Below are 13,681 nucleotides of genomic sequence, written 5' to 3'. Positions count from 1 at the left end.
CTGAAGGTTTCAGACTCGGGTCAGTACCAAGAACAGTGCTGGACCCAGAACAACGTGACGCACGAGAAGAACTTCACTCTCCTGGTTTGTGGCAAAAGAAAGATGAGACGTCAGTCCTTGAGACCTTATGTTGGACAGACACTGGAGCTGAACTGTGACGGTGTGGGACCAAACCAGAGCGTCCAGTGGTTTTCACGTCATTTGAACCACAGAACAAGAAATTTTAAATCAGCTTTATCATCATCTTCAATGTACAAACTACAGCAAGTGAAGAACAAACCATCTCTTCTGGTAACGTTTAACAGAAGATCTGGTCCGGTCTATTATTACTGTCTGGAGAAGAACCATCAGAGCTGTAAACTACTGAAGGAGTTTTATCTTTATTTACAACATAATTACATTCAAAGCTTGGTGGGAGAGAGTCTGGAGCTGAACTGCTCTGACTTCAGTGGAAACGAACCACACGTGTGGAGGATTAGTTCAGTGACGGAAGATAAAAAGAGTCACAACTACACTCTGATGTTTCCATCACTGACCTTGAACCACACAGGTCAATACCTCTGTGGTCGCAGTGGTCAGTATGATAATTACTACCTGTATGTGTGTCCTGAGTCTGACCCGCCTGCTGATGTGTTCTTCACTGGAGGAGAGAACGTGACTCTACAGTGTGACTGGAAACAGCCTGATAAGATCTTCTGGTTCATGAAGACAAACAGAACTGAAGGAAGACAATTACGTTTATATCAAGGACAAGAAGACGGAATCTTTCTCTCCGACACGAGCCTGGTGATCACTAACATCTCTCTGGAACACAGCGGAGAGTTCTGGTGTGTGGTTAAGAAAGACAAACGGTGTGTGTTCAGATCTAAGACCCTTGTAATGTTCGGAGAGCCAGAGGTTGATCACCATCTAGTGCGGTCTGTGATGCTCAGTGTCGTGATCTTCATGATGTGTGTTGTTGTTGTTGTTGTTGTTGTTGTTGTTGTGGTCCAGAGGAGCAGGAGTAGAGAGCAGCTCCCAGCACCTGTGGAGGAAGTGGAGATGTTGGAAGTGTCTCCAGCGTCAGCAGATGTTCAGCCAGAGACTCTCTGAGGCGTCAACATGATCCACGAGTGTTTGGATGAATCTTTCTTTGACTGTTTGTTTGTAATCATTGTGACTCTTGTTTCCTCTTCAGTGTCAATAAAGTTCAACTATTGACCTCCAATAAAAGACTCCAGTTTTCTTTGTGTAGAGATGAAGTCGATGAGTTTACGTCACATATTATTCTGACTTTTTTCTTCCTTTTTTCCTTCTTTCTGCTCCTCAGTCTTTTTCTCACTGATGTCTCTTCTCTTTTCAAATATTTTCTCCATAAAAACAAGGTCAATAATCTTTTTAATCTCCTTCCTGATCTCATCACCGACTGCTTCAATAATGATGTGTTTGACACGAGAACACAGTGTTTCTAAATGTCTCTCATCTTTCTGAAAATTCTACACTTGAAAATTCAAGGATTTTGAATGCTTTAATTTTGTTACGTGTTCTGTTATTTTGAAAAACTTAACTACCCGGAAGTTGAACTTTCCTCGAGTGTCAAAAGGCAGAAAAGTTGACATTTACGAGCAGAAACTCTTGGTAACATGAGAGACAAAGATGTTCCAGAGAATCCAGTGTCGACGCTTGATAAGGAGAACAAAGTGGTTCTTTAATGTATTTGTAACATCTTTACCTTTCCATTTCCATTATTATTTGTTATATTTTAATTTAAATTATTTAATATTTGTAATATTTAATTTCAATAAAATGTCAACACAAAACACCGTTTATTCTTCAAATTACTGTGTGGATCCAGATGGAAATTTGAAAGTTTCACGTCTCATTAACAACTAATGATCTTTTTTGAGTGATTTCAATTGAATAATTGAATATTTATTTGATATTAATGTTTAAGTGTACTGTGGGGATTTTGTGTTCCGATGAACCGAACCCTACCCAGTCTCGTATGTGGAGGTGGAAAATGAAGGACAGACACATGGATGAGTTTAAGAAAAATTCTCGTTTAGTGAATTATGCAGAAGACAGAGACAAACTTACTTGAACACGGCGCTAGCAACAGAGAGATCTATCAACAGAGAGATCTATCGCAGACGTCTTCGAATGTCAGAACGCAAAGATCCCACAAAATGGTGGATCTTTTATAGTAGAATATTCAGGTTAACGCCTCTAGTCAATTGTACATGTAGGATTGGTCAGTAACTGTAAACACTTTCTTTCTAAGATTGCCGCCGCACGTGGTCATCGTTGAAATTTACCAAAGGTCTTCTAGAGAGAATCTGTTAGCGACTCGCTGGCCTGTTGTGTCTTTCAGTGTGAGTTCTCAAACAGGTGTCCACAGACTTGCTGGGAATCTGGGATTGTTAAATCTTTCTCAGTGTCTGAAGGCTTAATTTGAACTGTGCCTGTGAACCTGAGTTGTTGCAGTGAATGGATGCAATGCAATGATTATTTAATATGAATTAAATATGCAAGATTATCAGTTAATCAAGTGACTATTTGAAATGTGTGTTAAATCTAGATGATTGATTACAGTAAAGTTGTCATTTCCTTATATTTGTGAGAAAGCAACAGAGCAACAGATTCATTTAATGAATACAGTTATACATTATGAGCATTTCTCTTAAATCAAAAAAAAAAAAAAAATATTCCAAATTTTGTTAAAATAGATATTGATATAGAGCCAGTATCCACTTCTTTAAAAAACCTCTTTAGTGAGGTACAAAGGAAGTAGCAGCCCCGTTTTCGGCGACCATCGATGTCGGCTCTTCATGTGAGGTGTTGTTGACGTACTCCCCCGTCAACAGAGATGAACAGCATCGCGTTCTTTGGACAAAACAGAAACAATACATCTTTAAATCATACTTGATGTTCATAATTTACTCATACTACTTCATGTAGACAAAATTAACCCCTTCCTATTTACTACCTAAGTCACAGAGATAGTCAAACACAGTCGTAATTTATTCTCAAGCTGTTTTCTAAACCAACATGTGTATTCCAAACTTGGTAGATCTGTGGATGTCTGTTAATGTTTGTCATTTGTTTTATATGAATAAACCTTGAAGTTAGCAGAGAGTTCAAATTATTAGCATGTTTTGACTTCATGGAGAAGAGAGAGAAACAGAGGTTGGGGTTCGAAGGAATTCTTTCATTCTCTCACACACACAGGGAGCAGGTTGTAGCAGTTTTAATTAATATTCACCTCAAAGAGATTTCCTCTTGGTCTATAGTTGTTTGGTTTATTCAACTAGAGAGAAGAATATTTATTGTTCTCTTAAGTTTCTTTTAATTTATCTCTTAATCTATTATTTTTTCTTTGACCTTCCCTCTTACATTATTTTAGTCTCTAGTTTTACTATTTTCACTATTTAAGTCTAATTGGCCAAAGAACAATATATAATAATAATAATAATAATAATCTCTATTTATATAGCGCAATTTCACTCACATCAAGATGGAATGGTTGAGTATAGTCTATATAGTCTAGTCTCTATAGTATAGTCTATATAGTCTAGTCTCTATAGTATAGTCTCTATAATCATAGCTCTGAGTGGAGCAATCAGAGTATGTTATTCTGGGATTAACTGTTTACTGTTACATCTTAGACTCAGAAAGATATCATGTCTCTAACAGGCTAGATTTGTCTGCTTTTTTCGTCAAATCACAAACAAATTCTCACACCCATGCACTCCAGCCAGTGGCCAATAGGGAGCTATGATAGGACCCTAGAACTATCATCATCTCTCTATTTTTAGAGAAGCTCTTTCAAGTCTTTAAGTTGATCTTAATTAGCTGTATCTGGAGCTCAATAAGAGAACTTTGTTAAACTATTTTATTTGTTATGAATTCTCAGAAATCATTGATGTGAGTAAACCACTCATAATAAGATTTACCATTAAGTTAAAAACAGAGTAACGTTTCTTATTTTTCTTCCCTGTCAGGAGCTTTAACTTGTCACCAGTAGTAATAGTTACTTTTCTCTTAAAAAGAGGAGGTCAATAAATGAATAATAATATTGATAATATTAATAATAATGCTAAAAATAAAAGGTAAAGAAGCAATTAGCAAAATAAATAATTAAATGAAAATATGAAAGAGGAAGAATCTAAAAATCTAAATTAAGAACCAGAACTTTTATTAACTTATTAAAATATTATAAAATCCGAGATCAATAAAACAAATAGTAAGTTTAGATATTAATAATAAAAACAATAAAATTAAAATCAAATGGAATAATTGGAAAATAATAAATGCAATTAGATCTAATAAAATAATAATACTAATATAAACTAATTAATTAAACATTTTCAAGTCAAAACAATAGTCAATTAACAACTTATTATTTATTTATTATTATTTATTTAACTTCCTAATTAGTTGCATATATATATATATAGCACAATTGACAATTGACAGAGGAATAAGAGTGACTGTCTAAAGACCAAATAAAACATATAACTTAATATTCTAATTTACAATAATTAAAAAAAATAAGAATCCAATCCCTAATTTACTAAAAAATAATAAAACAATAGTACATTTATGACTTATTGTTAAAATAATAAAATGTAATTCTATTTTATGTAATTTCAATGTAATAATTGAACATTTAAGATAACAAAATAAACATGAATACTGATCTAACTAGATACATTTAATTGATTACATTTAATTGATTCAATTAATTAATAATTAAATAATTACACCAATTGAGTCAGAACAAAAGTTAATTAAGAAGTAAAGAAAGAGAAAGACCAGCAGGGGGCAGCACAGCAAACACAACACCAAAGATCAGAAATTGAGAGTAGAAGAAGAGACAAAAACAGGAACTAGATATCAACAAACGTACACACGTGCAAGCAGTCAATGACACACTTGTTTCAGATAAGCAGAATTAGAGAAAACACCAAAAGTTAAATGCAATGTGACCAATTGTGAGTTGATCAATTAAAAATGTGAAATAGGAAGAGAGGATGGTCAAGATCATTACTACATACAGCAGTGAGCCAACAATCAATGTTAATTGTGTTATTGTTATTGAACACAGCAGAAGAAGGAGAAAATTGAAAGTTGAGTTTTTTAGTTTTTTTTTTCTTAAACCAATTATACCACTAATTAACTGTATGTATACATATATACCTTAATTAAGAAACAGGAATACTAGTTAAATAACTATTGTCAACAAAGAATGTTACCTAATAAAGAGAAAAGATAACTATAGCAAACCCAATCCAAATACTTAAAAGAAAAAAAATAAAGGGAAAAAAATTTAAGGAAAATTGAAAACAATAATACTGATAACAAGAAATAATAGAAATCAATAAAAATAGAAATGACAACAATTGATAAAGGTACGAGAAAACGTAATAAGTTAACAATTAAATTACACATTAAATTTAAATATTGTTATATTCTTTCATAAACAGACAGTCTAGAGAATATAATTCAAGATGACGTAAGAATGTGTGCGTTTAGAGAAGACATGAATACAATGGGAGGGTCGGTGAGGAAAAGAGCGAAGTCTTAAAAGTCCAACCTCCAAGTGAAACCACTCCCACCAACAAGGAAACTCTCTTTCGGAGCTCAGTCGGCCTTGCAGCAGCTGAAGAGAAAACGTCTGCCAAGAAGCAGTTCTTATCAGCAAGAGATAGTGTCCAAAGACACACGAACATGGACTCTCAGCTGAGTCACACAAAGTCAAGAGATCTCACACAAAGAATATCACAAATGAATGACAATTTTTAAAAGTACCGCAGGGAGAAAATTCTCCAAAGATAAAATACAGACACAGACAATTTAAACAAAAAGACTGACAATACGACGACAACAGTATTTTACTAAAACAGGAGAGAGACACACTATGCTACATGGAACGAGACTCTAACCAGCCTGTCGTGTCTAAAGTGTTGAAGTCATTATGGCGAGAGCCTCTCGATCGCTCAGTTAGCTTCCAAACACCCTGGATAGGAGACCCCTCAACTATTACATCTATTTCAACCCCCGTCCAACTCTAAACTGATCACCAATGAGACTTTATCCATCACCGTGATTGTTCGGAAAAATTAACTAGCCCTGACTATACTGCCAAATACCTGTGGAGCCCCTCGACACAGAAGCACAATGAGATCTCACTGGCCTACACACCGGCTGGCAGAGCAGGATATTGGGAGAGACCCTTAAAATCCCAAATATCCCCAAATTTATGATGGCTACTTGGCTTACCGAAAAAGTACGTCTACCATAATCAATCAAGTATCCTAACTAGTATAGGAATGTGTAAAAACGTCAGATGCCCCGTAGAGGGAGCCGGTTATATTTCCACCCCTACTCTGAATCCCCAGGGGTTACCATCTCCTCAGCCAATCAATTCAACTTAAATTCTAATCAAACGTTTTCTTCAAAACTTCAACCCGGGACACGATAATGTCGTCTACACTTGAAAACAAACAACAACTGACCATACAATACCCCAAAAACCGAGCATCAGCTTGAGAAAGCACTATTGAGGAATATAATCTAAATTTGTGACAGAACCAGAGACTTACGTTTATTCTTCCAGGCAACCTAAACTAAAAATTATATGTAAGCTTTAACTATCAGCTCAGAGTTCGTCTCGGAATCGAACAGGCCTTCAAACCACCAGACCAGCAGACCACGCCAAGGGTCCCGGCACCAAGTTGTGGTGAATTTGTGTTCGTGTGTGTGCGTGTGTGGGTGTTAGAGTGTGTGTGTGCGTGTGTGTGTGTGTGTGTGTGGGTTGTACAGGTAGATCCAGCCGAGACACCTGAGGTCACTTGAGTTTATGTTTGTTCAGACATGTTTTATTTGCAGTCACGTGGAGAAAACAACAACCTGGCACGACCCTCGTCTGGCTCAGCTCCAGTCTGCGGCCCAGCATCCCGGGACCCCCGTCCACTCACACTCCCTCAGCAACCCGGCCGCCCCCACCTCCCCACAGAGCATCAACCCGGAGACAGGTACCCGTCAAACCCACTCCGTCCTCCCATGATGCTTCACTTCCGAGTCAGCAGCTCGACCGGCTCTCGAACTTCGAACCTGTTAGACTTGTGGTGGTTTCTAGTCATTACAAGTTCAAACCAAGATGTCGGATCTTTAGATGCACTTTTGTCGATAACATGTTGTTGTAAAGAGAATTATTTTAACCTTTAAAGACAAACTATGATTCAGATGTTGATGGTTTTCATTGATGGACAAGTTCACGACGATTAATGTTCAATATTAAGATACAAACATGAAATCGATGATTTTAAAAGATCTAAAACACAGATTAAAATATATTATTATTATAACGACTAATGTATTTTTGTAAACAGAGTCATTTTTCACGTATTAAACCCAATGTGTTTACATTAAATGGTGTAAAATTGCTCTCAAAACTTAAAACAAATGCAAAAAACAATGAGAATAAATTAATATATTGATGATTTGCAGCAAAGAAAGTAAAAATAAACTATTTTATTTTATTTGTGCTATATTGATTATTACTGCATGTAATGTGTTTTATTTTGTGTAAAAAAAAACAAAAAGAGATTGTCTCTAAATTCTTTTTTTTTTTTAATAAAAAGTATTATGATCATTTTTTTTGCAACTGATGGCATTAGGTTAGTTAAGTGTAGCAATATTAATGACAATTATATCTTTATCCATTTTAAATCATAAACGTTGAAACAAACTAACTTTAAATATTTACTTTCTTTCAGTGTATTTTGAAAAATCAGGAGCTATTTCTACTATTAAAGAAATCAGAGTAAAGTAGTGAAAAACTTTCAGAAAAACTTTCAGAAATGCAAAGAAAATAGAATTGAAATCAGTCTTTTTCTATACAGAACCAGAGTAAAACTCCAGAAAACTAGATTTAATTCTGTTTACCATCTTTAGTTTTGAATAAAGAGATAAATAATGACTCATAAGTTTCCCCTGCTATGCTAATCTTTAGCATCTTAGCTTGAAACCACAACTAACTTCCTGCTCATTTCTCATGACTGTGACCAAAAAAGCGACAGGTTTGTTTTTTGTTAGTTAACATTAGCAAACATTAGCAAACATAGGCAAACATTAGCAAACATTAGCAAACATTAGTAAACATTAGCAAACATTAGTAAACATTAGTAAACATTAGTAAACATTAGCAAACATTAGTAAACGTTAGCAAACATTATTAAACATTAACAAACATTAGCAAACACAAGTAAACATTAGCAAACATTAGTCAACATTAGTAAACATAAGCAAACATTAGCTAACATTAGTGAACATTAGCAAAAATTAGCAAACATTAGCAAAAATTAGCAAACATTAGCAAACATTAGCAAACATTAGCAAACATAGGCAAATATTAGCAAACAATAGCAATCTTTATTAAACATAAAAAACATTAGCAAACATTATTAAACATAAGCAAACATTAGCAAACATAAGTGAACATTAGCAAACATTAGTAAAAAATTAGCAAACATTAGCAAACATAAGCAAACATTAGCAAACAATAGCAATCTTTATTAAACATAAGAAAACATTAGCAAACATTATTAAACATAAGCAAACATTAGCAAACATTAGTGAAAATTAGCAAACATTAGCAAACATAAGTGAACATTAGCAAACATTAGTGAAAATTAGCAAACATTAGCAAACATAAGCAAACATTAGCAAACAATAGCAATCTTTATTAAACATAAGCAAACATTAGCAAACATAAGTGAACATTAGCAAACATTAGCAAACATTAGTGAAAATTAGCAAACATTAGCAAACATAAGCAAACATTAGCAAACAATAGCAATCTTTATTAAACATAAGCAAACATTATTAAACATAAGCAATAATTAGCAAACATAAGTGAAGATTAGCAAACATTAGCAAACATAAGTGAACATTAGCAAACATTAGTAAACATTAGCAAACATTAGCAAACATTATTGAACATTAGCAAACTTTAGCGAAATTAGCCAACATTAGCAAATATTAGCCTTGTAGCTAAAGTGTAAAATATCAATTTAAATGACAAAGCGGTGAATTGTCCATCTCTAAATACGTCAACATCGAGCACGTTAACACGTCCTCTCAGCTAGCATCGCGCAGAAACGCTAAAGAAAGGCGCGCTAGCTTCTTGATCTTGAACTCAAACGTCCAGTTCTTTCATGGCTTCCTCACTGTGTACTTTCACTGACACTCAGGTCCTCTGCCTGAAGGCTGGGAGCAGGCGGTGTCCGCGGACGGAGAGGTGTTCTACATCGATCACATAAATAAGAACACCTCATGGGTCGACCCGCGTCTAGGTAGCATCAAATTTGTGTCTACAGACTTGACAATCACACGTTGCTCAGCCATCGCTAGAACAACGCAGATCTCAAATGTTGTTCTTCTGTTGTTGTGTTTTTGTGGAGGTTTTTGTGTTGTTGTTTTCTTTGTGTGTTTTATAATGTTGGCATTTTGTTTGTGTGTTTGTGTTGTAGCCCAGAAGTTGAACCCGGGGCTGCTCAACATGGCCATGCAGCAGCGACAAGACAAGGAGCGGCTGAGGTGCAAACAACAGATGCAGCTTCCACCACAGGTCAGAGGTCAATGTGACCTTCAGACTCTTCAAACTAAAAAACAAAAACAAAAATTAAAAAATTAAATTAAATTAAATTAAATTAAATTAAATTAAATTAAATTAAATTAAATTAAATTAAATTAAATTAAATTAAATTTTACTTTACTTTATTTTATTATTTATTTAATTTTTTTTATTCTTCCACAGGTCATAGGTCAACGTGACCTATAGACTCTTCAAATTTGTGTTTAAAATTGTATTTTATTTTATTTTTATTTTTATTTATTTTTTATTTTATTTTTATTTTATTTTATTCCTACATAGGTCAGAGGTCAACTTGACCTTTAGACTCTTCAAACTTGTGGTTAAAAATGTATTTTATTTTATTTTATTTTACTCCACCACAGGTCAGAGGTCAACGTGACCTATAGACTCTTCAAACTTGTGTTTAAAATTGAATTTCATTTAATTTAAAAACGTCCCCTTAAACCACATTTTATTCATTATAATTATTATTTCTTAATGTATTCAATCTTTACTTCATTTATCTACTTCCATGTCATTCAATTTAAATTATTTGAATGTATTTGATTATTTATTCTTAGCAATTTAATCAATCTTCAAGTGAATAATTTACACATTTGATTTGTGTTTAAACATAAAAAACATGTGTTCAGGTAGGAGAAGCTAAAACTCCTTAACAAAACACAGAACATTCTTCAAATTATTTGTGGACCCAGATGGACATTGACCTGTTTCTAGTTTCATGATCAACTAAAAGAAGAATTTCAATCTATTCTTGAGTGATTTTAAGACACAAACTATCACGTCCTCTCCTGGACAAGATGGTCTAAGACTCTTAAAGGATTTGATTCCACGGGTCTGCAGGACTCAGGGGTGAGGAACCAGATTCCCGGTGGGATGGATCACGACAGGAACACGCAGGCTCACGTTCCCTCTCTGGACGTCAGAATCCGGAGCCAGAACCACGAACCCACGCTGAACGGGTGAGCCCCGGGACCCGGGTCACGAGACGTAACAGAGTTGACGGTTGTTGTGTGTCCAGAGCTCACTCTCGTAACGAGAGCACCGACAGCGGTCTGAGCGTCAGCAGTTTGCCGCGCACGTCCGACCACATGCTGAGCTCCGTGGAGCACATGGACACCGGTAATGACCACTGACTCCTGCAGATCCTCAATGGAGGCTCGTGACATCAAAACAAAGGGTTTTGCAGTAGAAGCGACGATTTGGTAGAGATCTGCTGTGTGGCCACTAGATGTCGCTGTAGCTGCAGCGCAACTAGACTGAACCGTTGATTCATTCATATAAAAGAATATCATCGGAATAATTAATGATTGAATTTAACATTTTAAATGTTGAAACTTTGATATACTTTTTTATTTAAAGGTGTTTTTTAAGCTTTTAATATTTATTTTGAATAATTGAATTGAATAATTGACATATTGAAAGCTTAAATATGTATTTTCTTTCAATAATGTTATTAGAATATTCGTTTATTTTAAAATGAAATTGTACAGACAGTTTGATGATCTTCAAATATAAAGTGCACTACAAACAAAATGTTGAATTATTATTATTATATTATTAATCTAATTACAATAATTCTGATATTTTTTAATAATAGTAATTTATTTTACGATTGGAAATGAATGAAATGTTGATTCAATCGTGAAATGAAACTTAAACAAAAAAAATTAAATTAAATAAAAACAAATTAAGATTTCAAGATTTAAATGATTAAAAAATGTTTTTTAAAGTATTAAATGCTTTTATGTATTTTCCTCTCGTATGTTCCGTCAGTAAAGACTCATTAAAGACTCATTTAAGACATTAAACTAACACTTGAGTGCTTTTACTTTTACATTTCACAAACTCAAATATTAACTTTTGCTTTAGCAGAAACATGACAGGCGGCCATTTTAGTTTTTGCTAGAGATCTCTGGGAGATGTAGTTTTGAGGCCTGTTCCGAGGTTCAACTTAAGTAAGGCCAAGAATGGAAAAATGTTAAGTTTAAATGTTTATAGATATATTTATAAATGGTATAATAATGTCGAATTAAGAATTAATTTAGATTGTTTTTATATATTTTGTTCAAATATTATAAATAAATAAAACCTTTCGATATAGAAACGATTTAACTCAATTATTCATATCAATAATTCAATAAATAGTTGTTACTACCATAAAAAATATTTGTCTGAAGAGTTCTTCTGACTGACCACCAGATGTCGCAGTAGAGCAACCGAAACACAAGCGATCCATTAAGAAATCAATAACAACGAACATCATGGTGGACTTTCATCTAAAAAAAAAGAATATTTTCTGCTTCTTTTTGATCATTTGTTTTCTCTCCAGGCGACACCAACGAGTCGTCCATGGCCCTGCAGGACTCCATGCCGGTGCTGCCCATGTCCGAGGGCGACGAACTGATGCCCTGCATCCCCGAAGGCCTGAGCTCGGACCTCCTGATGGACATGGAGACGGTGCTGTCCGGGTCTCACATGGACAGAGACAGCCTGCTCACTTGGCTATAGACGGACGGTGATGGACTCCTGACACTGAACGAGCCAAGTAATCCAAAACACTAACGACGGAGCATTTATATCTATTTTTCAAATCTACTCTTAAAATCAAGGGTTACAATCAAACTCTACGACGACACTCACCACTTCTAATCCTCTTCTAAAGATGCTTATTTAGTCCCAGACTTTTACAGACCATTATATTATGCAGTATTAAAACTTCTGTGTGGAAGAAAAAAACCAGCAGTGCCTTGTAGAAATAGAAGACGAAGAGGAAACAACGATACTAGTGTCGTCGCTCGGACCAAAAAACGAAAACAACAAAAAAAGCTGCAGCAGTATTAGAAGAAAAGCTTTAAGCCTCACTATTGTTACTTTTGACTTATAATGATGAATTAAAAACACTAAACATCAGCGTTTTATCGTCAATTTAAGGAGCTTTTTCTTCAGGAGTTCAAACAGATAAATAGACGTTTTTTGGTTTTTTTTAAAAGAAGGTTTTAGTTGTTTTTTTTTAGGGCAAAGATCAAGTTTTTAGCTTCTTCTCTACGAGCGTTCGTGAGTCAATATTTCCCAGGAGTGCGACAGCAGATGGACTCGATGGATCCGAAGCCGACGATATCTGACGACGTCGTTGGAGATGGAGGGTGAATGCTGGGAAGAGAAGGACTCGCTCACACTGACAACGCTACGATACTGACTCAACACCGACGGGTGTCGACAGAAAGTCAAACTAGTGGATCTTCCCGAGAAAAACCAAACACTTGTTTGTACTAATAGCAGATGCCGTGATGTTCATTTTCCCGCCTAACATTTACTTCTTCCCGCCAACATCAGTACTTTTTTTTCTGTATTAACTCTGTTTTTACTCCTGGATTGTTTGTGCTGTGATTTTATTTTTCTACCTGAGTTTGAATCTTTTTTTTAACAAACGGTTTGTGAATCATTAAAAAAGAAAAAACAAGGTCAATTATCTCATCTATTGAAATTAGATCCAGTTTTTTAATGATATCCGAGTGACGCGTGCGACGAAGGGTTGTTTTGTTTTTTTCTCGCTCCTGCACGAACGCAACACACTACCTAGTCGGGTTGTTATTTATCGCCGCATGCATGACACTCCATATGTTACTATGTTATTACCAGAGTTTGAAGGCAATCAGCATGAGCTTTATATAAGATTTTTACATTTTACTCCCACTTTTATCATTTTATAAAAACGTTTCTGTGTCAATAAACTTTTAAATACGCAAACCTCTGACTTTTTCTTAAGATGTGGATATTTTGTTGCTCGGTGCTCTGTTGGTTTTGTCTGGTGACTCTATTATACCAACGTTTTTATATTGAATTTTAAAAAGGCTAGGAATTAAAAAATGTTGAATTTTAGAAACGTTATTTTTCAATTATTGGAATCAGAATATCAAACTCTATGTGTAAAAAACAAACAAACATTAAATTGGAAAGTATTTGTTTTTTTTCCCACAACATTCAAATTGCAGAATTCAGTCATTTTATATTAAAAAAAAAAAAAACGAATTCATATTA

The 13,681-nt window shown here is 34.6% G+C and overlaps 1 protein-coding gene across 1 annotated transcript; it reads left to right on the top strand.

The window, feature by feature from the left end:
* Positions 1–5,371: 5,371 nt before the first annotated feature.
* On the top strand, positions 5,372–13,390 carry LOC148065849 (transcriptional coactivator YAP1-like). The gene is made up of 8 exons (XM_087808091.1): positions 5,372–5,390; positions 6,667–6,721; positions 6,871–7,016; positions 9,237–9,338; positions 9,516–9,613; positions 10,484–10,602; positions 10,662–10,762; positions 11,973–13,390. Exons 1-8 carry the CDS (start codon positions 5,372–5,374, stop codon positions 12,149–12,151), a joined length of 819 nt encoding a protein of 272 aa, XP_087664217.1. The 3' UTR covers positions 12,152–13,390.
* Positions 13,391–13,681: the final 291 nt, after the last annotated feature.

Source organism: Callionymus lyra, chromosome 14 (assembly GCF_982586985.1).
Source record: "Callionymus lyra chromosome 14, fCalLyr1.hap1.1, whole genome shotgun sequence".
In the NCBI taxonomy this organism is placed as follows: domain Eukaryota; kingdom Metazoa; phylum Chordata; class Actinopteri; order Syngnathiformes; family Callionymidae; genus Callionymus; species Callionymus lyra.
The sequence above is the reverse complement of the archived record's forward strand: the minus strand, read 5'-3'. Positions and strand labels throughout refer to the sequence as shown.

Bases quoted from the DNA above. Each gene is read 5' to 3' on its own strand.
- LOC148065849 (XM_087808091.1), top strand. The intron at 9,339-9,515 runs GTAGCATCAAAT...TTTGTGTTGTAG, and splicing joins ATGGGTCGACCCGCGTCTAG to CCCAGAAGTTGAACCCGGGG. The intron at 9,614-10,483 runs GTCAGAGGTCAA...ACGGGTCTGCAG, and splicing joins AGATGCAGCTTCCACCACAG to GACTCAGGGGTGAGGAACCA.